The 18,840-nt window shown below is 38.5% G+C and overlaps 1 protein-coding gene across 1 annotated transcript in view; it reads left to right on the top strand.

The window, feature by feature from the left end:
• The window catches only part of LOC128662698 (laminin subunit beta-4-like), a 315,199-nt gene that overhangs the window by 23,324 nt on the left and 273,035 nt on the right, over positions 1–18,840 (top strand). The window contains exon 2 of the mRNA XM_053716585.1: positions 15,067–15,107. Within this exon, the coding sequence (XP_053572560.1) occupies positions 15,067–15,107 (41 nt within the window). The remainder of the gene's footprint in view (positions 1–15,066; positions 15,108–18,840) is intronic.

Raw genomic sequence — 18,840 nt, 5'->3', positions numbered from 1 at the left:
GAAAGAGAGATCATCAGATGTAGCTTGCAGAGCTTGGGAGAGATAGATCATCAGGTGCAGATTTCAGTGCTGGGGAGAGAGAGATCATCAGATGTAGCTTGCAGTGCTGGGGAGAGATAGATCATCAGGGGCAGCTTGCAGTGCTGGGGAGAGAGAGAGAGAGAGAGATCAGGTTCAGCTTGCAGTGCTGGGGAGTGAGAGATCACCGGGTGCAGCTTGTAGTGCTGGGGAGAGAAATCATCAGGTGCAGCTTACAGTGCTGGGGAGAGAGAGATATCATCAGATGTAGCTTGCAGTGCTGGGGAGAGAGAGATCATCAGGTGCAGCTTGCAGTGCTGAGGAGAGAGAGTCATCATCAGATGTAGCTTGCAGTGCTTGGGAGAGATAGATCATCAGGTGCAGATTTCAGTGCTGCGGAGAGAGATCATCAGATGTAGCTTACAGTGCTGGGGAGAGAGAGAGATCATCAGGTGCAGCTTGCAGTGCTGGGGAGTGAGAGATCACCAGGTGCAGCTTGTAGTGCTGGGGAGAGAGAGATCATTAGGTGCAGCTTTTAGTTCTGGAGAGAGATCACCAGGTGCAGCTTGCAGTGGTGGGGAGAGAGAGATCATCAGATGCAGTTACCAGTGCTGGGGAGATAGGGATAATCAGGTTGAGCTTGCAGTGCTAAAGAGACAGAGAGATCGTAAGGTGAAGCTTTTAGTGCTGGATAGAAAAACATCTTTAAAAGCCCCTTGTAGTGCTGGAGAGAGAGATAATCAGGTGCAGCTTGCAGTGCTGGGGAAAGATTGTAAAGTTCAGCTTGCAGTGCAGGGGAGAGAAATTATCAGGTGCAGCTTGCAGTACTGGGAAAATATGTCATCAGGTAAGATTGCATTAGTGCAGAGAGGGATCATCAGGTACAGCTTGCAGTACCCATAGAGAGATCATCAGATGTAGCTTGCAGTGCTGGGGACAGAGGGATCATCAGGCGCAGTTTGCAGTGATGGAGAGAGAGATTATCAGGTGCAGTTTGCCATCATGGGGAGAGGGATCATCAGATGTAGCTTGCAGTGCTGGGGACAGAGGCATCATCAGGTGCAGTTTGCACTGATGGAGAGAGATCATCAGGTGCAGGTTGCAGTTCTGGGGAGAGGGGTCATCAGATGTAGCTTGGAGTGCTAGAGAAAGAGGGATCATCAGTTGCAGCTTGCAGAACATGGAAAACCTTATCAGGTCCAGGTTGCAGTGCTAGAAATAGAGATCATCAGGTGCAGCTTGCAGTACTGGGGTGAGAGAGATCATCAGGTGAAGCTTCCAGAGCTGGAGAGAGAGAGAGATATCATCAGGTGCAGCTTGCAGTGTTGGGAAGAGGGATAATCAGGTGCAGCTTGCAGTGCTGTAGAGAGATCATCAGATGCAGCTTGCAGTGTTGGAGAGAAATGGTCAGGTGCAGCTTGCAGTGCTGAGGAGGGGACTCTTCAGGTGCAGCTTGCAGTGCTAGAAAGAGAGAGATTATCAGGTGCCGCTTGTAGTGCTGGAGACAGAGATCATCAGGTACAGCTTGCAGTGTTGGAGAGAAATGGTCAGGTGCACCATGCAGTGTTGGGGAGGGGACTCATCAGGTCCAGCTTGCAGTGCTAGAGAGAGAGACATTATCAGGTGCAGCTTGTAGTGCTGGAGACAGAAATCATCAGGTACAGCTTGCAGTGTTGGAGAGCGGACTCATCTGGTGCAGCTATCAGTGCTGGAGAGAAAGAGATCATCAGGTACAGCTTGCAGTGTTGGATAGAAATGATCAGGTGCAGCTTGCAGTGCTGGGGAGAGGACTCATCAGGTGCAGCTTGTAGTGCTAGAGAGAGAGAGATCATCAGGTGCAGCTCTCAGTGCTGGAGAGAGAGAGCTCATCAGGTGCAGCTTGCAGTGCTGGAGAAAAGCAAATAATCAGGTGTGGCTTGCGGTGCCTGGGAGAATGATAATCAGGTGCAACTCTCAGTGCAGAGAAAAGAGAGATTGTCATGTGAATCTTGCAGTGCCAGGGAGAGATCATCCAGTACAGCTTGCAGTGCTGGGAATAAAGGGATTGTCAGTTGCAGCTGGCAGTGCAGGTAAGAGAGAGATCATAAGATGCAGCTTGCAGTGCTGGTAAGAGAGAGATCATCAGTTGCAGCTTACAGATCTGGGGAGAGAGAGAGATCACCAGGTTCAACTTGCAGTCCTGGAGAGAGAAATCATCAGGTGTAGCTTTTTGGATAATTTTAATTATTCTGGATAATTTGTTTGTTATTTTGTGTAATGTATTTTTTTTTTTTTCGTTTTGGGTGGATTTTTATTTTTAGATTAGGGCTTGGGCAGCAAAAGAGCTAAATGCCCTTTTAAGGGCAATGCCCATACAAATGCCCCTTTCAGGGCAATGGTAGATTAGGTTTTACTTTATTTTTATTTTGTGGATTTGGGGGGTGGGGGTTTGTATACTGTTATGGGGGGTTTGTTTTGTTTTGTAGCAAAAGAGCTGTTAACTTTAGAGCAATGCCCTACAAAAGGCCTTTTTAAGGGCCCTTGGTAGTTTATTATAGATTAGGGTTTTTTTATTTTGGGGTGGTTATTTATTTATTTATTTTTTTAAAGGGTATTAGAATAGGAATAATTTTTATTGTTTTGTATAATTTAGTTTGTTATTTTTTGTAATGGTAGTTTTTTTTTTACAGGTAAGTTTTATTCGTATTTATTTTAACTAGTTAGTAATTAGTTAATAACTATTTACTAACTAGTCTACCTAGTTAAAATAAATACAAACTTACCTGTGAAATAAAAATAAAACCTAAGCTAGCTACAATATAACTATTAGTTATAATGTAGCTAGCTTAGGTTTTATTTCACAGGTAAGTATGTATTTAGTTAATAGGTATTATTTAGTTAATAATTGTAACTTTAATTTAGCTCTATTTCAATTATGTTAAAATTAGGTGGGGTTAGGGTTAGGTTTAGGGTTACAGTTAGGGTTAGGGTTACGTTAGGGTTAGGTTTAGGGGTTAATTTAGTTTAAATTAGGTTGTTGCGATGTAGGGGGCTGGCGGTTTAGGGGTTAATAGGTTTATTTAGTGGTAGTGATGTGGGAGGCTAGAGGGTTAGGAGTTAATGCCTTTATTTAGTGGTGGCAATGTTGGGGAGCGGCGGAATATGGGTTAATAACTTTAATATAGTGGCGGCGTTGTTGGGTGCGGCGGTATAGGGGTTAATAACTTTAACCCTTTGAGTGCTAAGCACTTTCCCACCTGGGTGCTAAGCTGATTTAATTTATTTCTTTATTTTTTTTATTTTGTAAAAAAAAATGTTTTAACTTTATTTTTATTTTTTCCAGATCCCCAAGACTTACACCATTGGAAAGGCGATTACCTTTCCAATGGTGGGTCTTGGGGGTCTGTAGCTGCTTAGATGCCTGAGATACTAAGCAGGATGCCCCCTTTCCCTATACTTTGTATGGACAAATTGTTAATAAAGTTGTGTGGTGACGTCATCACGTCATTGCGCTTGATGTCACCATGCAAAACGTGATGCCCCGGCGATGCCTGTCACTCTACAGGCACGATCGCTGGGGTAGGAGTGGGTGGGAGCTCCTAGATCTCCCTCAATGTGGGAGATTGCTAGTGACAGCTCTGAGCTGTCATTAGCACCAGAGTGGGAAACTCTGTGATGGCTCAGAGCTGTCATTAGCACTCAAAGGGTTAATATTGTGGCGGCAATATCGGGACCGGCAGATTAGGGGTTAATAACATTATGTAGGTGGTCAGGGGCGGCAGATTAGGGGTATTTAGACGTGGGGTTTATGTTAGGGTGTTAAGTTTAAGAATAACTTTTATTTTCCCCATAGACATCAATGGGGCTGCGTTACGGAGCTTTTCATTCCGCGATCGCAGGTGTTAGGCTTTTTTCTGACACCTTCTCCCCATTGATGTCTATGGGGAAAACATGCACGAGCACGTCAAAACAGTGCTTGTATTTTGTGCGGTATGGAGCTTAAAACCACCATATCGCACGCACAAGTCAGCTGTTTGAATACTTGTAATGGCTGCGCTTCAGGGTGTTAAATAACGCAACTTTTGTTGCGTTCGTTAATTTCCCTATAGCGAGCATAACTCATAATCTAGCTACTAGGCTTTTATTTGTATATGTGTATGTGTAATGTGTGTATAGTGTAGCTTTAGTTTGTTGGTTATGTGCAGTGCATATGTGGTATGTGTGTAATGTTTGTATTGTCATTGTGTATGTCTAATGTGTGTATAGTGTAGCTTTAGTTTGTGTGTGTAATGTGTGTAATGTTTGTATTGTGTATGGTATGTAGTATGTGTGTAGTGTGTACTGTGTATGTAGTGTTAGTGTAGTGTGTAGTCTTAAACCCTTTATGCCAGAACTATATTAAAAATGAAATCATGTGATTGTCAATGCGATCATGTGATTTCAAGGACGAAATCTGATCATGGGGGACTGCCGCGCTGCTAGGAACGCACCAGGCCGGGGGAAGCTGCAGTACGCTGTATAAGGTGGGACATTCTATGCTGTCCTAACGACATTAAAGCCTAGTGCTGTTAGCACGGCATGGAAAGTCTTAGAGTGATATTTATCAAGCTGTCAACTATGTTGCATTTCCCTGCATTAATACGCTTGCCTAACATCGCCAAATATCGTGGCCGCGGATCTCAATACAATCTCCATATTTATAAAAACAGCTGCCAAAAACACACGCACCAAGTATGGGGCGATGAGCATCGGTCTAATAACTAACAGTCAGCGATGATGCTGCTATTCGTGTTTTTCCCAACTTTATTTATAACATGTCACTAAACGCCTCCACTATACTAAAATGTTTAACCCCTATCCCACCACTCCCCAACATTGCCGCAACCTAAATAAAGTTATTAACCCCTATCCTGCCGCTCCCTGACATCGCTGCAACCTAAATAAAGTTATTAACCCCTATCCCACCGCTCCCTGACATCGCCGCAACCTAAATAAAGTTATTAACCCCTATCCCGCTGCTCCCCGACATCGCCGAAACCTACATAAACGTATTGACCGCTAAACCTCTGGCCTCCCACATCACCACCACTAACTAAACCTATTAACCCCTAAACCATCAGCCCCCCACATCGCAAAAACCTAAATTAAGCTAGTAACCCCTAAACCTAACAACCCCCTAACTTTAAATTAAAATGACAACATCCCTATCTTCAAATAAATTAAAATGTACTTGTAAAATTAAAATAAACTAATTTAAAATATTAATTAACCTACCATAACTATTATACTACAATTAAATTAAACTACCAATTAAATAAACTAAATTACATATTAAAAAAAACCTAACCCTACTAAAATTATTTAAATATACTATTAAACATTATTAAAAGTACTACATTACAAAAAAAACACATGTACTAAAGCGTCAATTTTCTCGCCAACAACGTGTCTGGTCGACTTGATCGAATTTGTAGCTAGCGAGATGCTGCCCGCCCGCCATATGTACTAAAAAACAGCATAAAAAATATTGCGTCTAATCCGCATCGAGTGCCGGCGAATGATTCATACATCTGATGCCTCGCTAGTTGTGAATGTACTATTATTTTCTTACAACTTGTCAGTTATGTTTGTCCCACGTGACTGTAGGTGTCAGAAACGTCACATTTGTCACGGGAACTTGTTGCAGCACTATATAAAGTACAATTTATCTATTTTGTCAAACTTGATAATTCCCGAACCTGAAGCGTTTCAAGCCTATATTTTTTTTATTTATAAATTAAGTATGGCAACTTCTGGATTGGATTTACAGACAAACAAATCCAAGAATCCACACTTCTCACACCAGCAGAACCTGGTTCTTGCTGATATGGTTCTCGACTCTTAGGACTATTTATTCGGTTGTCGTGCGAAGCAAACTTCCAGTCACCCAAAAAAGAGTATCTGGACTCGTATCAGCGATGCTGTCAGTGCTCAGGGACCTGGAAAAAAGGACGTTGACCAGATAAAGAAAAGGTACAATGACATTAAGTTACAACAGTTGGGGGGGATTTTTTATTTTGATAGGGCTATTAGATTAGGTGTAAAAAAAATATTTTTGATATTTTGGTTTGTATTTTTTCGTAATTTGGTGTTTCTTTGTTTTTGTAACTTAGTGTTTGTTTTTTTGTAATGTAGTACTTTTAATAATGTTTAATATTATATTTAAATAATTTTAGTAGGGTTAGGTTTTTTTAATATGTAATTTAGTTTATTTAATTGTCAGTTTAATTTAATTGTAGTATAATAGTTAGGGTAGGTTAATTAATAGTTTAAATTAGTTTATTTTAATTCTACAGGAAAGTTTTAATTTATTTGAAGATAGGGATGTTGTCATTTTAATTTAAAGTTAGGGGGTTGTTAGGTTTAGGGGTTACTAGCTTAATTTAGTTTTTTGCGATGTGGGGGGCTGACGGTTTAGGGGTTAATAGGTTTAGTTAGTGGTGGTGATGTGGGAGGCCAGATGTTTAGGGGTTAATAAGTTTATTTAGTGGCAACGGTGTCGGGGAGCGGCGGAATAGGGCTTAATCACATGAAGGTGGCGGCGATTAGGGGTGTTTAGACTCGGGGTTTATGTTAGGGTGTTAGCTGTAAACATAACTTGTTTTCTACCATAGAAATCAATGGGATATACTTCATTCTCTGGCAGCATCGAACATAAGCTTTCGGTGCTTTCAGACTCCCAGCCTCAGGGGTGGAGGATTGAAAACCAGGTACGCTGTGTCGAAAAAGACATGAGTGTACCTGTTAACTATTTGATAAATGACAAAAAGTGTCAAATAGAGCCGAATGTGTATTCGGAACAACTGTAATGACGTAAGCATCGATCTGCGTCGGATTGAGATAATCGGTTCGTATGTTATGTCACAAATTTCAACATTTGCCCATCTTGAGGCTTTGATAATTAGGTCGGATCAATCTCACAACAATTACGACGCAAAATTCCATCGTATTTTCGGTTGACAGCTTGATAAATATCCCCCATAATGTCATGAAGGGGTTAATTGCTTCTGCTGAGCATGACTGAAACACAACAAAGTAAAAAATTTGTATTCTTTAGATCTCAGCAACCACTGTACTTAATAGACAATACAAATGATCTGCAAGACAAATGATTGGTGCAGCATTTCCTTTAGCTTCGGTTGTTTCCAAAAGGACAAAATATCTTTAATTCAATGCTTAATAACTCAAAAAATAATGAAGCAATTTATTTAATCTTCCAGCATTTACAGCCACTAAATGCCTACAAACCTGCCAAACATCAAATAAATTTTGTACACAGTCCAAAGGTATTTACTGAATAGCCAAACCTAAACTGTATTTTCAAGGCCCAATTTCCCAAACCGTCACATATTTCATCTTTCAACTGAGTTTGAAACTTTATTTGATTTTATAGCCAAATACTTTATAGAGATGCACTTTATAGCAATTTACTGTACACATAAATAGCTATATACAATGCCCATCTATATACCATGATAAAAACTACTGTAAAACAATAAAATAATACAGTGGTCAATGACAATTGTGTTCTGTGTCATTAGTAGACCTCACAAAATGTTACCATGTTCAACCTCAAGTTCAACTTTTTACAAATTCCTGTTACTTTTGTTGATCCAATAAATGGCAAAAAAAAACAACTAATTGAACTAATTTGTAATTGTGGCTCAAATTGACACCAAGCAATCAGACTTATCCTTATCCTTGGGTCAACAGCTTTTCTTAGATTTACTGACAGCCAGATTACGAGTTTTGCGTTGAGTGGCTCGCTAATAACTTGCAATTTATTTCCACCGCTCACCTTTAATAGCGTTGCTATTACAGGTTTGCAAAAACCCGGCGTTTGCGGGCGATATGGCAGCGTTGAGCTCCATAACGCACACAAATACCAGCGTTGCTTTGAGCAACTTTGAAATGCTCCTGCACAATTTCCCCATAGACATCAATGGGGAGAGCCGGCTAAAAAAAAGCCTAACACCTGCAATGACGGAGCATAAAGCTCCGTAACGCAGCCCCATTGATGTCTATGGGGAAAGAAAATGTATGTTTAAACCTAACACCCTAACATATACCCGAGCCTAAACACCCCTAATCTGCCGCCCCTGACATTGCCGACCCCTACATTACACTTATTAACCCCTAATCTGCCGCCCCTAATGTCGCTGGGACCTACATAAATGTATTAACCCCTAATCTGCCGCCACTATACTAAAGTTATTAACCCCTAAACCTTTTATTAACCCCTAAACCTCTGGCCTCCCACATAACTAACACTAAATAAATATATTAACCACTAAACATAACCCTAACCCTAAGTCTAACCCTAACCCTAACGTAAAACTAACCCTAACACCCCTAACTTTAATATAATTAAAATAATTCTAAATAAAATCTACTATTAATAACTTAATAATTCCTATTTAAAAATAAATAGTTACCTGTAAAATAAACCCTAAGCTAGCTACAATATAACTAATAGTTACATTAACTATTTACTAGCTATTTACTAGCTACCTAGTTAAAATAAATTCAAATTTACCTGTAAAATAAAACCTAACCTGCCTCACACTAACACCTAACATTACAATAAAATTAAATAAATTAAATTAAAAAAATACATTTATCTAAATTACTAAAAATAATAAACACTAAATTACACAAAATAAAAAAAGAAATTATCAAAAATAGAAATTAATTACTCCTAATCTAATAGCCCTATCAAAATAAAAAAGCCTCCCAAAATAAAAACCCATAGCCTACACTAAACTGCCAATAGCCCTTAAAAGGGCCTTTTGCGGGGCATTGCCCCAAAGAAATCAGCTCTTTTACCTGTAAAAAAAATACAAACAACCCCCCAACAGTAAAACCCACCATCCACACAACCAACCACCAAAATAAAATCCTATCTAAATAAACCTAAGATCCCCATTGCCCTGAAAAAGGCATTTGGATGGGCATTGCCCTTAAAAGGGCATTTAGCTATTTTACATTGCCCAAAACCCTAAGCTAAAATTAAAACCCACCCAATAAACCCTTAAAAAAACCTAACACTAACCCCCGAAGATCCACTTACAGTTTTTGAAGACCGGACATCCATCCTCATCCAGCCATGAGAAGTCTTCATACAAGCGGCAAGAAGTCCTCAACGAAGCCGGGAGAAGTATTCATCCAAGCGGCAAGAAGTCATCATCCAGGCGGGCAAAAGTCTTCATCCAGATGGCATCTTCTATCTTCATCCTTCCGGTGCTGAGCGGATCTATCTTCAAGACATCCGGCACGGAGCATCCTTTTCATATGGTCCCAGCCGTACACTGAAGGTTCCCTTTAAGGGACGTCATCCAAGATGGCGTCCCTTGAATTCTGATTGGCTGATAGAATTCTATCAGCCAATCGGAATTAAAGGGTAAAAAATCCTATTGCCTGATGCAATCAGCCAATAGGATTGAGCTTCAATCCTATTGGCTGACCCAATCAGCCAATGGGATTGAGCTCACATTCTATTGGCTGTTCCAATCAGCCAATAGAATGCAAGCTCAATCCTATTGGCTGATTGGATCAGCCAATAGGATTAAAGCTCAATCCTATTGGCTGATTGCATCAGCCCATAGGATTTTTTTCCCTTTAATTCTGATTGACTGATAGAATGCTATCAGCTAATCGGAATTCAAGGGATGCTATCTTGGATGACGTCCCTTAAAGGGAACCTTCAGTGTACGGCTGGGACCATATGAAGAGGATGCTCCGCGCCGGATGTCTTGAAGAAGGACCCGCTCCGCGCCGGAAGGATGAAGATAGAAAATTTTGTCTGGATGATGACTTCTTGCCGCTTGGATGAAGACTTCTCCCGGCTGGATGAGGATGGATGTCCGGTCTTCAAAAACTGTAAGTGGATCTTCGGGGGTTAGTGTTAGGTTTTTTTAAGGGTTTATTGTGTGTGTTTTATTTTTAGCTTAGGGTTTTGGGCAATGTAAAAGAGCTAAATGCCCTTTTAAGGCCAATGCCCATCCATCCTTTTCAGGGCAATGGGGGGCTTAGGTTTATGTATATAGGATTTTAATTGGGGGGTTGGTTGTGTGGATGGTGGGTTTTACTGTTGGGGGGTTGTTTGTATTTTTTTATACAGGTAAAAGAGCTGATTTCTTTTAAGGGCTATTGGCAGTTTAGTGTAGGCTAGGGGTTTTATTATTTTGGGGGGGCTTTTTTATTTGGATAGGGCTATTAGATTAGGTGTAATTAGTTAAAATATTTGATAATTTATTTTTTATTTTGTGTAACTTAGTGGGGGGGGTTGTAATTTAGTTAATTGTATTTCATTAATGTAATTTATTTAATTTTAGTGTAATGTTAGGTTTAACTGTGAGACAGCTTAGGTTTTATTTTACAGGTAAATTGTAATTTTTATTTGGAATTATTTTAATTAGGTTAAAGTTAGTGGGTGTTAGGGTTACGTTAGGGTTAGACTTAGGGTTAGGTTTAGGGGTTAATAACTTTAGTATAGTGGTGGCAACATTGGGGGCAGCAGGTTAGGGTTTAATAAGTGTAGTTAGGTGGCGGCGATTTTGGGGGCTGCAGATTAGGGGTTAATAACAGTAATGTAGGTTGCAGTGATGTTAGGGACAGCAAATTAGGGGTTAATAAGTGTATGTAGGTGGCGACGCCATTGGGGCAGCAGATTAATGGTTAATAATATTTAACTAGTGTTTGCGATGCGGGAGTGCGGTGGTTTAGGGGTTAATATGTTTATTATTGTTGCGGCGATGTTCGGAGCTGCAGATTAGGGGTTAATAATTTTATTTTAGTGTTTGCAATGCGGGAGGGCCTCGGTTTAGGGGTTAATAGGTAGTTTATGGGTGTTAGTGTACTTTGTAACACTTTAGTTATGAGTTTTATGGTACAGCTTTGTAACGTAAAACTCATTACTACTGACTTTTAGGTGGCGGTACAGATCTTGTAGTTATAGGCTGTACCGCTCACTTTTTGGCCGGACAGGCAAACTCGTAATACCGGCGCTATGGAAGTCCCGTTGAAAAAGGACTTTTTGAAAAGTGCGGTAGTTACGTTGCGTGACGGCCATAAAGGTGTGCGGTACAGCTATACCTAAAACACCTGTAATACCAGCGGTAGTGGAAAAAGAGACATAATGCTGCGTTTTCACTCATAACGCAAAACTCATAATCTAGCTTTGAATTTGCACAATAGGTAGAGAGCTCAACAACAAGCACAATAGGTAGAGAGCTCAACAACAAGCACAATAGGTAGAGAGTTCAACAACAAGCACAATAGGTAGAGAGCTCAACAACAAGCACAATAGGTAGAGAGCTCAACAACAAGCACAATAGGTAGAGAGCTCAACAACAAGCACAATAGGTAGAGAGCTCAACAACAAGCACAATAGGTAGAGAGCTCAACAACAAGCACAATAGGTAGAGAGCTCAATATCCTCATTGTTTGCTTTCTTTCAAGAACCCCTTACACTGTTGTAGGTGAAATCTCCTTTCCTCAAGTCTCAATGGATGATCTCTTGTCTTTTGCACAGTCCTATTGAAGCTGTGAATCACTTATATGGGCCATATACATATTTGTTATCTTCTTTATTAATTTGGCAATTTATAATCCAATGCACCAGATTAAGGATATAATGGGATGAATTTCTTTTTTTTTTGGGGGGGGGGGGGGGTAGCAATTAAATTATAGTTTGAAGGGTCTGTATATTGATCTATTTTAATAGTGTGTAGATGATGTGCGCGATTAACCTTTTGTGCTCCAAAACCATAGATGTATATGTCTCCTAAAGGGCTTTAAATAAGGGCATTATAATATAGAGGACATGTGCTTGTTAGGTAATTTATTTCTGTGTTTTATATTAGTGTAAAAGTGTTTTTTTATGTTTAATTGACTGAACAGGTAATGTTTGGTGATACTGTTTATTTACATCATCCAAAATGACAGTAAGTAATTTCAGTGTGTTTTACCAACGTTACAGTAGCAAGCTTTTTGGGGTAACTTGTAATAATGTGCAAAGTGTTGTTTGGGTTTTATCAGGTCCTTTTAGCTGTGGAATTAAATAAGTGGAAAATGTTTTAAGTATAGAGAATTTGGTTTGTGATAAGGCATACAGGACTGGTACATGCTGAATATTTGTGTACTGGGTGTGTAAATGTTTTATATCATTTGTTTCTCCTTAAAGGGGGATACAACTGCTGAGCACAACTACAAAATAAAGGTTGCTACTCATCATGTTACTATTTCTTTGCAGCTTTTTTTAAAACAGGTCTCCTATTTTAATTGCTTAAAGGAACATGAAAGCCATATTTTTTCTTTCATGATTTAAAAAGAGCATGCCATTTTAAACAACTTTCTAATTTACTTCTATTAGCTAATTTGCTTCATTATCTTGATATACATTGCTGAAAAGCATATCTAGATAGGCTCAGTAGCTGCTGATTGGTTGCTGCACATAGATGCCTCGTGTGATTGGCTCATCCATATGCATTGCTATTTCTTCAACAAAGCATATCTAAAGAATTAAGCAAATTAGAAAATAGAAGTAAATTGGAATATTGTTTAAAATTGTATTCTCTACTTGAATCATGAAATAATTTTTTGGGGTTTAGTGTCCCTTTAAAGGTACCAGTAATAATATAGAGCAATGCAGCCAATGCTAAAGTATAAAGCTCTTGCTCTGTGTCAGACACATTACCCTGAGGCACATTACACGGCTGTCCATAAGCTGCCAACCTCACTGATCTGTAAATGTACACTGCATCTTTAACTGGTTGTGACAATACCTTTACTTTAAGATGGCAACCAAAACATTTCAAATGTATTTATATTATCTAATTTGCTTTCTTCTCTTGTTTAAAAGCATACCTAGGTAGGCTCAGGGTAGCAATGCCCTACTGCAAGTTAGCTGCGGATTGATTGTTGCAAAACAAAAAATTGTCATTGGGTCACCATATGTGTTCATCTAGCTTCCAGTAGCGCATTGCTACTCCTTTAACAAAGGATATCAAGAGAATAAAGCAAATTTGATAATGGAAGTACATTTGAAAGTTGTGTAAAATCATATGCGCTTCCTGAATTATGAAAGAAAAAATCTTTATGGGGTTAAAATAGGAGAACAGCTTTGCAAAAATTTGCAGAAACAGGTGGAAAAGCAATAACAAAAACCTAGATTACGAATTTTGCGCTAAACAGGGTTGCGAAACTAACACCAAAAAAATTACGTTATTTCACCCTCCATAGCGCTGCCATTACGAGTTACTGAAAAGCCTCCTTGTGCGTGCGATATGGTGGCGTTAAGCTTCATACCGCACAAAAGTTTGTGCACGCTTTCCCCCATAGACATCAATGGGGAGAGAGTGTTAGAAAAAAACACCTTAAGGGCGGAAGGAAAATTCTCCGTAACGCATCCCTATTGATGTCTATGGGGAAAAAAAAGTTATGTGTAAACCTAACATCCTCCCCGTTAGTTTTTTTTATTTTGGGGGGCTGGTTGGGTGAGGGGGTTTTACTGTTGGGGGGACTTTGTATTTTTTTACAGGTAAAAGAGCTGTTTAACTTAGGGCAATGCCCTGCAAAAGGCCCTTTTAAGGGCTATTGGTAGTTTATTGTAGGCTAGGGGGTGTTTTTATTTTTGGGGGGTTTATTTTTATAGGGCTATTAGATTAGGTATAATTGTTTTTATTTTTAATAATTTCGTTTATTATTTTTTGTAAGCTTAGTGTTTTTTATTTTCCGTAAATTCAGTGTTTATTATTTTTTATAATTTTAAATTTCTTAACTTTTCTTGTAGTGTTAGTTTTTTTAAAATTTGTAATTTAGATTTTTTAATTGGTAGTATATTTTATTTTATTAGAATAGTAAGGTTATGTTAATTTACAGTTTAATGTTAGGTTTATTTTTATTTCACAGGTTAGTTTTTATTTATTTAAATATAGTTATATTGTAATTTTAATTTAAAGTTAGGGGGTGTTAGGTTTAGGGGTTAATAGTTTAATTTATTGTTTTGCGTTGTGGGGGGCCGACGGTTTAGGGGATAATAGGTTCATTTAGTGGCAGAGATGTGGGAGGCCGAAGGTTTAGGGGTTAATAGGTTTATTTAGTGGCAGAGATGTGAGAGGCCGGAGGTTTAGGGGTTAATAGGTTTATTCAGCTGCGGAGATGTGGGAGGCTAGAGGTTTAGGGGTTAATAACTCTATTATAGTGGCAGCGATGTCGGGGAGCGACAGAATAGGGGTTAATAACTTTATTATAGTGGTGGTGATGTCGGGGAGCGGTGGAATAGGGGTTAATAATTTTTATTAGTGTTGACAATGTCGGGAGCGGCAGATTAGGGGTAAATAAATGTATTTAATAGTTGTGATGTGGGTGGGTAGCTGATTAGGGGTTAAAAGGTTTAATATAGTGTTTGTTATGTGGGAGGGCAGCGGTTTAGAGGTTAATAGGTAGTTTATGGGTGTTAGTGTATTTTCTAACACTTTAGTTATGAGTTTTGTGAAACATTTTTGTGGTGCAAAACTACTGCTTTCAGATGGCTGTGTGGATCGTGTCGGTATAGGCTGTAAGCTTTTTAGCCTCGCAGCACAACCTGTAATACCGGCGCTATGAAAATCCCACGCAAAAACGTCATTTTTTTTGAGTGCAGAATGTACATTGCGTTACAGGCTAAAATGCTTGCAGTAAAGCTATACCGACACGACTCGCAATAGCTGCGTTACTGCCATTACCCTGAAATTGCCGTTTTTTCAGCGTTAAAAGCCGTAACGCAAAACTCATAATCTACTAGATAGTGAGTTGTAACAATGCTATTGCAGTATTGTAGAATAATATTTCCAAGTATATTGTGACAATATGATCAAAGAGATAAAAGTATCTGTTGTTTTACTCTGTATATGCCTTTTTTGTATACATAACCTATATGCAGTAATTTAATGATGAAAATCAAATACATAACAAATAAAACATCAGATTAAATAATTTGCTTGAGATATCTATATATAAAAAATAATGATAAACATTTGTTTGTTTTAGGTACAAAATGATTTTTCTGCAATTAATTGTCTTTTCACCAGGTAAGTGTTAATAGTAACTTATGTTTATACCTATTGCCTTTCTTCATTCAAGATAATTACTTAATTAAGTAATTTGCAAAAACATTTTTTAAATATTATATTATTCTTTAACTTTTCAGTGTCTGAAGTACACAGGAAATAAAGTTAAACTGAATGAAAACTGACTAATATCTCATAATATAATCCAAAACATTTATCTCAGAATGATATGATAAAGGGATACTAAACCTAAACTAAATCATTTATGATTAGAACAGAGGATGCAATTTTAAGCAACTTTCAAATTTACTCCTATTATCAATTTTTAATTGTTCTCTTAGTATCTTTATTTGAAAAAGCAGGAATTAAAGCTTAGGACCCGGCCCATTTTTGGTTCAGCACCATTGATAGCGCTTGCTAATTGGTAGCAACATTTAGCCACCAAGCAGTATCCAGATGCTGAACCTAAAATGGGAGGGCTCCTAAGCTTTCATTCCTGCTTTTCAAATAAAGATACCAAGAGAATGAAAAAAGATTGATAATAGGAGTAAATTAGAAAGTTGCTTAAAATTGCATGCTCTGTCAGAATCATGAAAGAAAACATTTGGGTTTAGTGTTCCTTTACGTTTACTTTTTACAAGTTTAATTTATAGTTATCTTTCTTTTGTATACTTAATATTAGTTTATTTAGAATGATCATAAACAATGTTAGATTCATTTTAAACATAATAGCGATTCATATTCTTTATATTCTATTGTGCATCCATCAAATTGATCTTATTTTATTAATATAAATTGTAAAAACATATTTGTTCCACCAAGTAGTCTAACATCTATCAATGATGTTTAAAGGAAATTCATGGTAAATTATATTTTACACTAAACTCACAGTGCAGGGGGCAACAAAGTACCATCCTACTGGGTTTTCCCTTTTCAGATTTGATCATGAGGACTCCTTACACCAGGGGTGTCCAAACTTTGCTCTCCAGAGGTTTTGGAACTACATTTCCCATGATGCTCAGCTAGATAAAATGCTGGCTGAGCATCATCGGAAATGTAGTTCCAAAACCTCTGGAGAGCAAAGTTTGGACACCCCTGCCTTACACTGAAGTGAATAAAGGAGAGTGCAATCTACTACTCCATCACTGGCTAATGGTTTCACTCCCCATTATGTAACATTGTGAGTGTCTGATATTGTAACAAGGAACAAGAAAGGGGCTAATTATGCCCATTTATGGCTTTTTAAGTAGTGGGTGACTGCCATAGAAACTGTAATCATCTGTCAACTTGTAAAGGTATAGGGGATTGCTTTTGTTTTTTGACTGAAAGCAGTAGTCTGGGGCAAGATGCGGTCTCTAGCAAAATATGCAATCAAAAATCAGGTGTCAATATCAGAGGAGTAGATAGGAGAGGATTTACGTTTCAGGCTAATGTCAGGAACCAGTAAATGAAACCATAGAAAGGTCATGAAGTACAGGGAGGAATCAGAAGAATACTCCAAAGCACAGATCCAAGGGTCACCAGCTATGTAGTCACTGCAGTTATGAAGAAGTAACTCAGCATGGGATTAGGCAAGAGGAAAAGGCCAAAAACAAGCCAGGGTCCCATCATAAAAAGGAGGTCAGGAAGAAGAATGATAGAAATAACAACAATGAATAAAGAAGCACCAGATAGTATACTCAGGGGGCTTTCATAAATTTATGTATCTATTTTGGTGCACATTTTGCCGCAAGGTCATTTCTGACATTCAGGTCACAAATAGTGCTATCTTCTATATAGACTTCACTGCCTGCTCTATGCCTGAGCCTCACACCTCCATTAGTGGACATTGAGTCCTGAGAAGAGCTACACCTTGTACTATGCACACTAACTTCTTTGGATGCACATCATGGTTCAATTAGGGATATTACCCACATTCTTCTTAACATGGGCTAAGGCAAGAGTAGAAGAACACCTCTGGGCCTAACACTATCAGGTGACTTTTATGGTTCTCTGGAATTTAAAGACACCTCTAGAACCCCAAAATTACCATTACAACAAGAAAAATCACATCCCACAACACCCATCTTTATTTTTCAAATAAGTGATCCTTCAAGAAGTGAGGTCCTACTATTAAAATAATACCAGAAACATCATCAACGAATAACCAAGCATCAGACAGTATTCTCCTTTTATAACTTTGTATACATATTTTGGTGCCCGTTTTGCCGCAAAGTCATTTCTGACATTTAGGTCACAAATAGTGCTGTTTTCTGTATATACTTCACTGCCTGCTCTATGCCTGAGTCCTACACCACCATTAGAGCACATTGAATCTTGAATAGAGCTACGCCCTATCCTACGCACACTAACTCCTTTGGACACAGCACTATTAATGCACCTCAGGGTTCCAATAGAGATATCACCCACACCCTTCTTAACATGGGCTAAGGCAAGACTAGAAGAATGCCTCTTGGCCTGACACTACTAGAGGACTTTTATGGTTATCTGGACTTTAAAGACGCCTCTAGCACCCCAAAATTAGCATTACAACAAGGCAAATTACATGCCCTTGTGCAAACAGGGAACACCCAACAGAACCATTGCCCCACAGTGCATATTCAAACCTAAGACACCTTCTTTGGAAGCACCCATCTTTATTTTCCAAATAAGTGATCCTTGAAGAAGTGAGGTCCCACTATTCAAATAAGGGATTTCAGGTTCGTATAACCTTTTAGTGATCATTCTTGTAATAATGACCTTATGTTCTTATTTTCAATTATTAATTTTTTTGAGCAATATAAATATAAAATCCTAAATGTTGGTGTTTTGGATATGCGAAGTGACGCTAAGTGTCTTAAAATTTTAATTTGAAATAATTAAGAAATAATCGGCTAGATTACGAGTTTTTGTCGGTAATGGTGTGCGGTCCTAACGTTCCTTTTTTTCTTACCGCTCACTTAAAACAAAGCTGGTATTACGAGTTTTCTGCAAGCCGGCGTTAGCCTCAGAAAAGTGAGCGTTGAACAAAATTTAGCTCCACATCTCACCTCAATACTAGCACTGCTTACTGTAGCGGTAAGCTGGCTAAACGTGCTCGTGCACGATTTCCCCATAGGAAACAATGGGGCTGAGCTGGCTGAAAAAAAACCTAACACTTGCAAAAAAGCAGCGTTCAGCTCCTAACGCAGCCCCATTGATTCCTAAGGGGAAATACATTTTATGTCTACACCTTTACACCCTAACATGAAGCCTGAGTATAAACACCCCTAATCTTACACTTATTAACCCCTAATCTGCCGCCCCTGACATCGTCGCCACCTACATTATACCTATGAACCCCTAAGCTGCTACCCCTAACATCGCCGCCACCTACATTATATCTATTAACCCCTAATCTGCTGTCCCCAACATCGCCGAACCCTACATTTTATTTATTAACCCCTAATCTACCGTCCCCAACGTCGCTGACACTATAATAAAGTTAATAACCCCTAAACCTAAGTCTAACCCTAACCCTAACACCACCCCTAATTTAAATATAATTTTAAATAATCTAAATAAAATTACTACAATTAAATAAATTATTCCAATTTAAAACTAAATACTTACCTATAAAATAAACCCTAAGATAGCTACAATATAACTAATAGTTACATTGTAGCTAGCTTAGGGTTTATTTTTATTTTACAGGCAACTTTGTATTTATTTTAACTAGGTAGAATAGTTATTAAATAGTTATTAACTATTTAATAACTACCTAGCTAAAATAAGT

This window comes from Bombina bombina, chromosome 6 (genome assembly GCF_027579735.1).
Source record: "Bombina bombina isolate aBomBom1 chromosome 6, aBomBom1.pri, whole genome shotgun sequence".
In the NCBI taxonomy this organism is placed as follows: Eukaryota; Metazoa; Chordata; class Amphibia; order Anura; family Bombinatoridae; genus Bombina; species Bombina bombina.
Note: the sequence above shows the minus strand (reverse complement) of the source record. Positions and strands in the feature narration are given on the sequence as shown.